The 12,372-nt window shown below is 49.3% G+C and overlaps 1 protein-coding gene across 4 annotated transcripts in view; it reads right to left on the bottom strand.

Moving 5' to 3' along the window:
• Positions 1–7,554, bottom strand: part of CALN1 (calneuron 1) — a 494,531-nt gene extending 486,977 nt beyond the window's left edge. For all 4 annotated transcript variants that reach the window (XM_037814338.1, XM_037814340.1, XM_037814339.1 and 1 more), the window contains exon 1: positions 7,175–7,554. In XM_037814338.1, coding sequence (XP_037670266.1) covers positions 7,175–7,368 — 194 coding nt within the window. In that variant the 5' untranslated portion in view covers positions 7,369–7,554. The remainder of the gene's footprint in view (positions 1–7,174) is intronic.
• Between the last annotated feature and the right edge of the window lie 4,818 nt (positions 7,555–12,372).

Genomic DNA, 12,372 nt, shown 5'->3' with positions numbered 1-12,372 from the left:
TCTTACCAGGCTCCAAAAATGTTTATGCAGTAATTAGGCCTGTTATCAGTAAACAAACAGATTACACTTTATCAAGTGAATGAAAGAGCTCAGAAACCCACCCATTTTTCATTAGGTTCAAGTACTTTCCTAATTCCTGGGTTTACTAAAATAAATTCATTTTTCAATAATCAGAGAGACACTGCTCAGTGTAGGGAAAGAGCACTGGGATGCGAAAATGGACTCTCTGACAAAGTGTGTGTCATTTAATCTCGCAGGACCTCATTTTTCCCCATCTGTAAAGTGCGATAACCAAGGTCTTCAATTCCGTGGCTCTATTACTTACATTCTCCTCTAAGCACGCATTCACTCTTCTCATCACCAAGAAAGGATGTGTTTAATTAAAGTAATGATGGGTGAGGTAGTACTTCTGCTGAATCACATAATGAGACTTCAGTTACATTAACAACGAGTTGGTGGCAATTAATTGCTGGCACTTAAGCCCCAACCCCAGTCTGCATGGTGAAACCACAAAGTTGACTTTGCTCCATGCAAATACCCAGCTCTTTCTAAACTCATCAGTGGCTCTAAATAACACTTCATCTAATGTTTCTTTTTTTCCTGTTTTCAAAAGATAATATTGCTGTAGTAACTATGTCACCAAAATAATTAGCTGAGTTGCCTAATTTGCACTTCTAAGTTTTCATATTGGCTAACTTTTGTTAATGAAAATGTGCAAGTGACTTGCAATCAAGATATAAACTTTTGGGATCCAATACACAAGCAATATCATTTAAATGTTCCAAGATGAGCTTTTTATGAATATTTAATTGTTCTATTCTTCATAAGTATAAATTACGCTTTCAGTGAACACTCTGAATACTAAAAAAGGCAAGATTCTGTTTCCCCTAGCTAAGTTATGTCTTCACGTTTCCCAGTAATTTTTTTCAAGGAGGGAAAAAGGTCATCTAGGTTTCAAGACTAAAAAAGGATTTTCAGAGAAAATCATTTTATAATTTTGCTGTAACTAGGGTAACTAGTTACAGCAAAATTATAAAATTCAAGAATATATAGACAGCTGTATTTAAAATGCATAAGAAAAATCACTACATATATCTATACTGAAATGGGGAATGAGAGTGGAGAAGGGCACCTTCACTTTTTATGTAACACATTTCTGTACTCCTAGCATTTATTAAAAAAAAAAGGAATGTTTATTTTCATAATTAAAAAATATATATTTAAGCCTAAAATAAAGAGCTATCCATTGGACACTGAACAGCTTTTGCAAAATGAGTATCCTATCTTCTGTCCCCACAGGACCATAGGTTTCTGACATTAAAATTTCCAGAAATAAACAGTAGGAAAAAGGTTTTAGAAAATATAGAGTCTCAAAACATCCCATTCACGACACTTGTGGTCATTGGTGTTTATATTTTAAAGCATGTTTTTCCTGATAAAAGAAATGTGTGCTCATTTTCAAAAGTATAAAAATCATTCATAAAGGCCAACACCTTCAGACAAGCATTGTTAACATTTTTTGGTCCATTTCTTTTCACTGTATCATGTTTTTTAAACACAACAGAAATCACACTATAAATGCAGTTTTGTCAGTACCCACATTTAATTGGTACATTAGAAATCACTAAATTAAGGTCACCAAAGCATTTTCTCTCCATCTGTTACTCTTAAACACTACATTTCATTTTACACTCTAATGGATAAAGACTCCCTTTACTCTACCAAGGTAGTACATACAAATTGCCTAGCTGCCAGGGTGATCTTTTGAAAACATAAATTAAATCACGTTACTCTCCTGCTGAAAACCCTCTGGGGCTCCCATCAAACTCACTACGAAACCCAAACTCCACACAGTGACCAACGAGGCCCCACAAGTACAAGCCCCTGCCTCTCTCAACTCATCCGCCATCCTCACCTCCCGACACTCCCACTACCCCAGCCCCCTTCCAGTTCCTCTACCCAAGGCCCCTTCCGGTTCCTCTGCCCCGCCCCTTCCGGTTCCTCTACCCCAGGCTGCTTCCGGATCCCTGAACACGCCCAGCCCCGTTGCTGCCTCAGGATCTTTGCACTAGCAGTTTGCATCGCCTGGAAGCTCTTCCCCAACGCTTCGCCATCTGACCCCCTCACATCCTCTGGTTTCAGCTGGAATACAGCCTCCTTAGTGAGACCTTTCTTGACCTACCCCCTCCCCAATCTGAAGCAGCCCCTAAATGTCTCAATTATATCACATAGTTTTATCTTCTATATTTTATTTTTGTTTTGTTGATTGTTTCTGTCCCCACTAAATAGAAGAGTACACCCTTTGTCTGATTTACCATTTTCCCCGGTACCCAAACCAGAGATTCTCAATAGACAGGGGTTGAATGAATGAAAGTGTTTTCAAAGTAGCCCGATTTGTGGGGCAGGAGATGAGTAACCTACTTAAACAGGCTTTATGTGCACCCGCACAGCCCCTAATGAGATTCTTAAATGGGTCGACACCTTCTGCAGCCGGGTCTGGGGAGATGCCTAAGTCCTCCCAGTGGGAAAACAAACCAGTTATTTAGTTATTTAGTTTTGGCCAGACCTTCGTTTTACTTACCCACCCTGTTACCTAAAATGGTTACTGGGGGTCTCACTATACTCCTCCTTGTCTCTGCCTCCCATGTCAATTCATCAGTAAGTCCTGCCAATTCCCCCACCCCTACCCCCATGAAGGACACACCCAACATCTATGGCACTGTCTTTTAGCAGGATCATTCCAATTTCCTTTCAGGAAACTACCTCTCCCCTTCCTAATGTCCTTTCGGAGAACTACCGGGAGGAGTGGAGACCCACAGCTATGCCAATTGGACATAACTGTGAGCATTCTGAATGCAGCAGAATGGTGCAATAATAATCATAATGATAATGGAAAAGGTCAGCTATCACTTGGTTCCATGGCATCACCCAGTAGGGCAGTTTCTGCTACCAAGGTCCCCTGCACTGGCTGGTTGTCTGCTCCAAGCCTGGATCTTCCGATATGCCCTCAATTTTGTGAGTTCTCAACAACAGTTAGAGTAAATTCCTCTTTTGTTGTTGTTTTTGCTTTCATTGTTAGCCAGAGTCGGTTCCTGTTGTTTAACACCCAAGAATCCTAACTGACAATTCTCCTTAAATCTTTGTCAAATCCATCTCTTCTCCATCCTCCCCTCCACGGCCTCCTCACCCCTTGCCTGGCTTTTGGAACCAGCCTCCTCTTTGACATCCCTGCCTCAGCTCTTCTCACTGCCAAATCCATTCCCCACGCAGTCCCCAGCCAGATTTCCCTAAAGCTCAAACCTGACCACACCCATTTTCCCCTGCAGTGGCTCCCCGTTCCCAAACAGAAAAATGCTAAGCCCCAGTCCTGACCAGAGCCTGCCATCTGTCATTCCAGCCTTTTCTCTTGTCACCCCTTGCCTCACCATTTAAGCTCCAGGAACTCCAAACTGCCTGCTGCTTCCCCACACTCTCCATGTGTTTTCTTAGCTCCCAGCTTTTGCCCAAACTGTTTCCTCTGCACTGGGATTCCCAGTTGAGACTGACCACTTCCTAAGCATCCTTTAAACTCAGTGCAGAGATCACCTGCATCCTAGGCTGGTTTTCTTCCCACTCTGCACATCCCTAACACAGGCTTCCCCTCTCATGTATGGATTTGAGGATGACAAGGGCTATGTCACATCCATCTCTCTATCCACAGCACATAATAAGCACTGAATAAATTTTTTTAGATGTTAAATGATTTAAAACCAAATTCACTTTGAAAACCCCAGGCTGGATGCAAAAATTGTGTTTCTGTTTTCCTCCTTTCTAACTATATTCAGAATTACCTTCAAATCTAGCATTCTGAGGAATCAGATGATGCTCTGCCAATCTTGAAGGATGTTTTCATTGCTTAAGAGTCAGGACTCACACTGTTTTAAAAGCATCAGAGGCTATTGCAAGTTGCACTGCCTAATGGTTCTCAATCATGAAAGGACTTTTCAGACACTCTAACAATATCAGCATAAGCAGATGCCACCCACCCGTAGCAATATGGACACAGATAGGGAATATAAGAAAACGAAAATTAAAAAAGAAGAAGAAAAACCCTACAATAGAACCAGCTGGGCTCAAACCTACAGGTACTTGTGGGGAAGAGGCAGGGGCTATGACTTCAAGTTCTGCCTCTTCTCCTGACCAACTGGGCACGTCTCAGCTCCTCCCGGGCCTGAGGAAGGAGGTGCTGACCTAGATTCATTCAACAAACGTAAACAGGGCTCCCACTGTGTGTCAGAGTTTAAACAAGGTACCAGAGCTCAGCAGTTCACAGGTTACGCAAACACTTTTCACATCATCATCATCATCAGAGAGCAGTGGGGAAAGAGGCCTCAGAATCAGAAGTCCCAGCCCCTTCAAATCAAACCCTAACTCTGCCTCTTACCAACAAGCTTTGCAGCCTCAGGACAGTTACTTAACCTCCCTCGGCATCAGTTTCCAAATGTGAAAAATGAGGATTGTGTGAGAGAAAATATGCCCAAGAGTCTGGCACAAAAGTAGGGTCTCAGAAATCTAAATCAGGAGGGTCACTAAAGGCCTTAAATCTCCAAAGTTCTGTGAGACCCAGAATTTCTCATAATAAGAAATAGCACCCCCTTCTGACACCCATGAGTACTCCACAAGTGTACTCCATAATACTGGAATGCTACAGAGACGCCGACAATGCAAATGCCACGTCAAGCTCCAGGGCCAAGGCAGAGAATCCCTCCTCGCAGGTGACCGGGGAGCACACTGGCCCTCCCAAGTCCACTTGCCAGGGCAAAGAAATTTCCAGAGTGGAGCCCAACCCTGCACAATATTGAAGCACTGATCAGAGGCCTCCCACTGGGGAGATAAGCAGCTGTCACCTTCCCAGTCCCAATCCCCAGCCCCACCCCTTCAAGAGGAAAGGGACTCGTATCTCCAAGACTTGCCCAGCAGCCTCTCAACTGAACCAGCTGTATTAAATTACTGTCTTTCTAAAAAGCCCTTATCCTGTACCCTCACACAAAGCCTGATTACTGGAAATAGTTACTTTCAGAGTTCAGAGAAAGGTGACATCTTGGTGAACAATCCTAAGCGGATTTAGCTCTCCACCAATAAAATATCCCAGGGATTGGGTTTCCAGAGAAGTTTGTTTTCATTGTTCCACTTGGCTACACCCAGTAACCAACTTCAGTTTTGCAGACCACCTTCCCAGTAGACCCAGCCGTTCCGCAGGAAGCTAATGCCACGAAAAACCCACATGTCTGCCATGAACTCAGAAAGCAGAGCTATCCTACACCCCCTTTCCACCGGAGCAGGCGACTGAGGCATTCATTGGGGCCCCACTTAAGGCATCCACCCTCTTTGCCTACAATTGCCTAAGGAACTAGGAAAGCACTGCTGATCCTGGAGTCCTGGAACCGATTCCAAACTGGGGCATACACCAGAGCTGCAAGCACAGGGGAAATCTAAGTTGCACTCTCAACTTCAGTCAAGGCCCCATACAACCAGGTAGCAAATAAAAATTGGGATTCCACCCTCTCCATCCCCTAACACTTCCTCCCACCCCACAAAAATTAAATAACAACCGCCAACAGGAGAAAAAAAAAAAATGTCCTGCTCTAGCCTCCTCCAAAAAGCTTGAAAACCCTTTCCAAAGCTCTGATGCCTGAACTGAAAAATAGTTGATCTTCTTGACTGAAAGTCAGCGGTGAAAGAAGCAGAACATGGAAAGCCAAAGAGAACGTGAGTTTTTATATTTGCCAGACATTGTGTGTGTGTGTGCACACGTGCATGCGTGTGCACGTATGGACATAAACAGAACAAAAATCTGCCCATTCTCCCTGGGGGCGGTCATCGCAACTCTATTGTCACGGATATTCTCAGTCTGGGATGGAATTGTCATCGCCACTAATTAGACTTCCATGGGCACGACCCAACACAGGCGCGAGCAGTCAGCACTGTGCTGCTAGTCTCTGAGCCCAGGAAAATCTCCTTTCCTGCGAAAAAACAGGCTCCGGGCCTGGGGATGACGCCCCAGTCTTGGCACCCAGGGAACTGCGGGCACCACCTCACCAGGAGAGCTAGGGGCTTCGCACAAATGGCAAGGAAGACACAGTCCTCACCCTCCTCCTGGGTGTGGGGGGGAAGCAGTGGGGAAATGCTGTGGGTGGGGGGAGAGCGGCGCACGTGGCTCGGAGCCAGGGGGCAAGACATTGCCCTCTATCCACGCTCAGCACCACCATCGCCGTCGGAGTGAGGCGTCCTCCGCTTGCCCTGGCCGCCCAGGCCGGCTCCAGAACTACCTGCTGCTGCCCGGGCGCCCTCAGGCCAACTCGGAGGAAGTTCACTCCGCGGAGCGCCAGTCCGAGCAGGCAGGGGCACCCGTGCCCACCGAGACGCCCCGGAGGGCCACCGCCCACCCCCGCCCAGGCGTGGACCCGTCAGACTGCTTAGAGCCTCGGGGGGAAGTAAGCACCCGCCAGGTCCCAGGCTGGGGCGCCGCCGCAGGTCTCCCAGGTTATTCCGCGCGTCCGGGGCACGGTGGACCCAGGCCGGGTGGCCGCGAGCAGCGTGCTCCCCAAAGGGCGAGCAGCCCGCGCGAGGGGCCTGAGGTGGAGAGAATTCTGCCTCCTGCCTCTCGCAATCCCCACGACTCCCGGCTTCCCCGGTTCCTAACAGCTTCCCTGCTCTCCCACCTGGGCTGCGGCGCGGCTCCCAGTCCCATCCCATCCCACCGACCCGGCGCCCGCAGCCGGGGACGCGCAGCCCGGCGGCCATCGGCTGCTGGGGTCTCAGTGACCGGCTCCCAGCCTCCAGCCAGCACAGTCCCGGGACACCCGGGTGCAACGCGGCCCTTCCCCAGCCCCACGCCCCGGAGCGGGCGGGCGGCCGGCCGGGAGCCATCCCAAGGGAGGGCAAGGTCCCCCACTCTGCCCGGTGCTCGCTCGCTCTCTGACAGTGCCAACAGGTATGGGAGGCGTTGTCGGCCGCTCGCCAGCCCACTCCAGGGGTCCACGGAGAGGAGGCCGTGGGGTTCGCGGCCGGAGGCAGGGGCCCGCGACAGTCCTGGGGTTTGGGAACGGTGGCGAGAGGTAAGGGAGGAGGGAAGGGGCGAGGGCAGGAGGCGAGGCAAGGGAGCGAGCGCGGGCTAGCGGGCGGCGGCACTCACCTCTCGCTGGGCCGGGGCCAGCCGCACGGGCCCCGCCGCCCGAAGCCTGGGTTCCGAGGCGCCTCCGCGCTCCGCGGGGGCTTCCTCCGAGGCCGCGCAGGGGAGGGGCGGCACGGAATGGAGGCGCGGAGCCGGCACCGTTCGGCCGCAAGCTCACACCCCCCAGCCGGCAGCCGCGGTCCCTGCGCCGGCATCCTCGCTGCCACTGGCTCCCACGGCGCCCCGGGGCCGCTTCCCAAGAGCGCGCCGGGGCCGGAGGGAGCCCCTCGTCGGCCCGGAGAGCGGTCTGGGCGCGTTCGCTCCCTGTCCTTGTCCTCTCCTCCCGTCTGGGGACGCGTGCCCCGCACCCCCTGCCCACCGCGCTTTCCTCTACCCCTCCCGCTCCCGATGGCCGTGCAATGCCCCGGCGCGCGGGCTCAGCCCATGTGCGCTGCTGCCTCGCTGCGCCCCGGAGCCCAGTGGCCGAGGCCCCGCCGGAGTTGCGCGCCCTAGAAACTCCATGCAGCTCCGGCGTCCTTCCCAGCTCCTCCCCGGCGGGCCCCCCCTCCGGGCCTTGCCGCCTCCCGGAGCGCCGTCCCCGCTCTGCCTCCCGCCGGCGTCAGTAGCCGGGGTTCATGGCTCGTCTCGGCCGCCGGCTCCCCGGCTTCTGCGAGGGTCGGGGCGCCCCCCCCCCCCCCCCCTTTGCCTCTCCAATGGCTCCCTTGGTTTCCAGGCAGCGCAACCTGAGGAACGCCTCGGCGCGCGCGCACTCACTCACACACACACACACTCGCACTCACACGCGCACTGCACACACAGGCAGACACGCGGGAGGCGAGCTGGAGCTTGGCAGGCTGTCCTCCTTCCTTTCCTCCCCAAAGAAGCTGCCCACGTTAACTCCGGCAAACTGCTGTTCCTCGGTATTGGACAACTCACCCAAGCGCCCCCCACCTTAACTACTTCATCCCCGGGGCCCACACCTTGGGCCACAGTCACACCTGGGTCCGCGCGCAGGGGGAGGACGGAGCGCCGAGGTGGACCCGCCGGTGGCGGAAACTGGGGAAAGGCGTTGGATTCCCAGTGCCCACCCCTAGCAGAATCTAAAGGGGCGCGTCTGCCGCGGGCCATCGCCTGCCAACCGCCACTCCCGCTCCAGGGGGGCCTGGGAACATGCCGTGTGGCCCCACTTCTCCTGCCGACCTCCTAGAGTGCTCTCGATGAGGGCTCTCGGACGCAGGCATGAGCTAGAAATCTCCCAGGCCGCTCAGCCACCTGCCCGGGGATGACCTCTGCCAGCTCCACACTCAGGTGGAGCCTTTTCCTGCCCTCCCCCACCCTCCCATGCCTCAAGGGCAACACGTTAGCCCAGTGTCTCCAGGCACCTTGCCTGATCCTCACCCACCTGCCATCCCCTGTGCCCAGGAGCTGAGAGAACACGCAGCACTACCAAGATTGGTGTTGACAAGACAAAACCCAAAAACTGAGATGGAGGGCCTCAGACAATCCCCGAGAAGAAGGCAGACTCCTGCCAGTGGCTATCTGCTCCTTCCACGAGTTTATCAAGAGAAAGGGAATAAAACCCACCAGCAGAGGGTCTCCCTGGCTGGAGCAGGCCATTCTTCTCTTGCAATGCCCTCCCTTCCAGAGTCCTCAGTTTCTTGCCCCACTCAAGGTGGCCAAACACTTGCTCACCAGCTCAGATGCCTCCAGTTCCCAAAATCAAAGACAAAATACATGTATTCCCATGCTAATCAGGAACAAAGCAGGCAATACTGCCATCAGCAATTGTCCGAGCAGCTCAGCCATCACTGCTCCACTGGCAGGTTCAGCTGCCAAGGGGAGTGGTGGGCATTGGGGAGTGGTGGGCTTTGGAGAGTGTGGGCATTGGCAGCTGCCAACCAGCGGCGTAGGTTCATCAGTCCCCTCCTTGCCTGAGCCGCCTGGTTCATAGCCCTGGTGTGGTTCCTCTGAGTCCCTGTAGCACAACATGTGTACCACCCCTTTGGCATTTAGCATTTTGCTACCCTTTATTATTACCATCTTTTCTTGCATGGGCCCTACTTCCCAAATTCTCTTATAACCTTCCTGAGTCACCGTCTGAGATTTATGTACCTAATTCAGAGACAGGCAAAGAAGGCATGATTTCTGGGGCTTTCCGAAGGTCATGGGCAAATGAACTGAAAGAGCAGATGCGGCCTCTGTAAGAAGTTTCCCTTTGATCCCTTAGTTTAGAGAATATCATCATCTTCTAATAATCTGTAAGCAATTGTTTTGTCAGGTTCTGGATGACAACCAGGTTAACAGACGCCCTTTGCAAGTCTATTTACTCACACGGAGCTCCAGGTAGCATGTAGGGGTCACCACAAAATAGAGGGGGACGCACCTGGTGGCAAGCTCTCCCTCTGCCCACATACAGCCTGCGTAGATTTGGGCAAGTTATTTGTCTCTCTCAGTCTCACTGTCCTTGTCTGTAAATGGGGATCCTTAAAATTTCTACCTCATAAGGTTGTTGTAAAGATTAAATGTAAGATTAAATGTGATCCTGTGAAATAGCAGTTAGCTCAGTTAACTGGGTTCCTGGCATGAAGTATGCTTTCAATAAATGTGATTATCATGATTAACGTGCAGTTAACACAAATCAAAAATATTACCTTGGGGGAAAATTCAGGGATCTTTTTGTCCCAGAATACTAAGCTCAACCAACCTCAAGAACTAGAAAAACAGAGCAGCTTACTTTGGGAAGCATGCCAAATGCAGTTTCCTGGGCCTCATCAACTGTGACCAATTTGAAACTTCCATTTTAAGAGGGTTACAGGTTCACAGGCTCTGATACCCTGGCTCCAACTTTTATTCATTTATTTAACTCATTTTTATGAAGGATCAATATGTGTCAGGCCCTTCCCATTAAAATGCCAATGATAATCTTGTACTAATTATCAAAATGTAGGCTAAAATCAACATAGAACAAAATTCGGGTGGGGGAGGGGTAGTTGCCTCTATCACACATTTGTAGCTGGATTTAGCAAAGGCATGCTCTCCAGCCCAGAATAACACAGACAACCAGGAAACAGCTAGGAGTAGACATTAACTTTTCTCTACCACTGCCTCTATCTTTGGGACAGAGAGTTACAGAAACCAGACAACCACTGTCTTACCACAGGGTCATCATTTTCTGAAGTGGCCTAAGCCATTCGCACCTCTGCCCCTTTCCTTTCCCTGTCTTTCCTTCTTTTGTCTTGCATTCAATAAACACATCCACTCCAAGAGCCCAAGAAAGCCAAAGGTAGGGGGTGATGAGGGGGAACATTGCATTCTGAATAGAAATAGGCAGAAACAGAGAAAAATCATTTGGGTAATTACCTGCTGGAGGGTTAAGAGTTTCATGCATTCCATCAAAACATGGAATAGAAAATGCATTAGATTCCTTACAACACACTTTCTCCACTTTGTGGCTAGAGGTTTTAGGGTAATCTGTTATGCAGCAACAGATAACCGGGACAAAATTTGGTATTTGGAAATAGAATGCTTCTGTAACAAAAATATAAAACATTGGCTTTAGGACTGGGAAATGTGAAGAAGTTAAGAGTGCCTTGAAAGACTGTAAATGAAAGCTGCAAGGACCTCGGAGGACTGCTGGGAAAGGCTTGAAAGACACTGAGAAAACTATTATGAGAAGCTGAGGAAAAGAGCACCTGAATCACATACCAGTAGACCAGTAAGCAAAACCGTTGCCTACCAGAATAAGAAAAATGGAAAGGGCACCTAATGAACTCACAGATTTGACTGGGGAGATTTCCAAGTAGCATGTAAAAAGTGTCAACCAAATTTTTCTAGATGCCTATGATAAAACCCAAAAAGAGAGATGAATTAAAGACAAAACTCTTCAGTGTTCTGAGTAGAATTTAAAGGAAACAGAAAGAAACCAGGACTTGCTGGGTTAGAAAGGATATTTCTCATTCTGGTTCCTCCAGACAAAGACTCTCAAACCCAGGCCAATAAAATGTGGTCTCCAAATAAAGATGGAGGCAAGGACGGGGCTGTAAGATTGTTTGTTGAGATCCCAGACATATTTAAGGGCAGGTCTGTAAGAGCTTCCAGGAATCCTAAAGACATTGTCCCTCAGCAGCCTCACAGGACACCCAAGAAAGACAAAGAAAGAACTATTCTTAAGGTGGTTTGCGGGGGGAGGGGGTGCTTTTGGATGGATTATCATTTGAATCACAGGAAGCCCCCAATGTTTTTAAAGAAAGTACACTGTCTTAGGACTGAAAGAAACAGAGACAGTATAAAATAAAGGAGGCCTTGGGGTCACCAACTCCCAATAAGAAAGAAGCAGACTGCAAACATGGACCATTTCTTATGGGAAGGGAAAGATGAGTCAGAGAGTAGAACCAAGAATCCAAAAGGTGGAGCCAAGAGCCATGGAGAATCATTCCCAAGAAGCAAGAATGGATCCCTTAATAAGGAACTGGTGACATGTTCCCAGCTGGATTTCAGAATTGCTACAGACCAGTGACCACTATAAGAAATAACGTCTCATTTCCTCTCTCATTGAATGAAGCATCTGTAGCAGTTATTATATCTCTGCCTTCATCAGTGTATACGGAGTGTTTGTGGAAGCAGAGAGAGGAGATAACTTGTCTCTTTAGTTTGTAGATCTTCATATCCAGAACTTCACTCAAGGAGCTTCACCATTACGTGAACCTACATTAGATGATGAACTCCAGAACCTCAAACCTCAGCCTGAAGCCACAATTAGATGAGTTTTTTTGTTTTTTTTTTTTTTAGTTTCTGGGATGTTCTGAATGTTTTTTGACACTGGAATAATATAAATGATTTTTTTGGCTCTTTTGTGGTGAATTAAAGATGGCTGCAAATTCTTTGACAGTCCTCCCATCCAGAGGTGAGATCTGTGTCCCTACCCTTGAATTGGACAGGCTCTGTGACTCCCTTCACTAATAGAACTAATAGAATATAGAAGTTATTTTGTGCCAGCTGCCAGGCCTGGGACTTAAGAGACTAGAAGCTCATTTCCTGTGCCTTGGAACACTCTCTTGGAGTCCTGAATCACCATGTAAAAAGTCCAATTATCCTGAGGCCAATGTGCCATGAGCAGCTGTGTGGAGAAGCTGTGTAGAGAGAAACAAGAAGAGAGGGAGGCAGAAAGGAAGAGAATGAGAGAAAATCAAAGAGAGTGATGCCTGGCCAGCCCACAGCCC

The sequence above is a fragment of the Choloepus didactylus genome, chromosome 21, assembly GCF_015220235.1.
Source record: "Choloepus didactylus isolate mChoDid1 chromosome 21, mChoDid1.pri, whole genome shotgun sequence".
NCBI classification, from domain to species: domain Eukaryota; kingdom Metazoa; phylum Chordata; class Mammalia; order Pilosa; family Megalonychidae; genus Choloepus; species Choloepus didactylus.
This window is presented reverse-complemented; position numbering and strand designations above follow the sequence as displayed.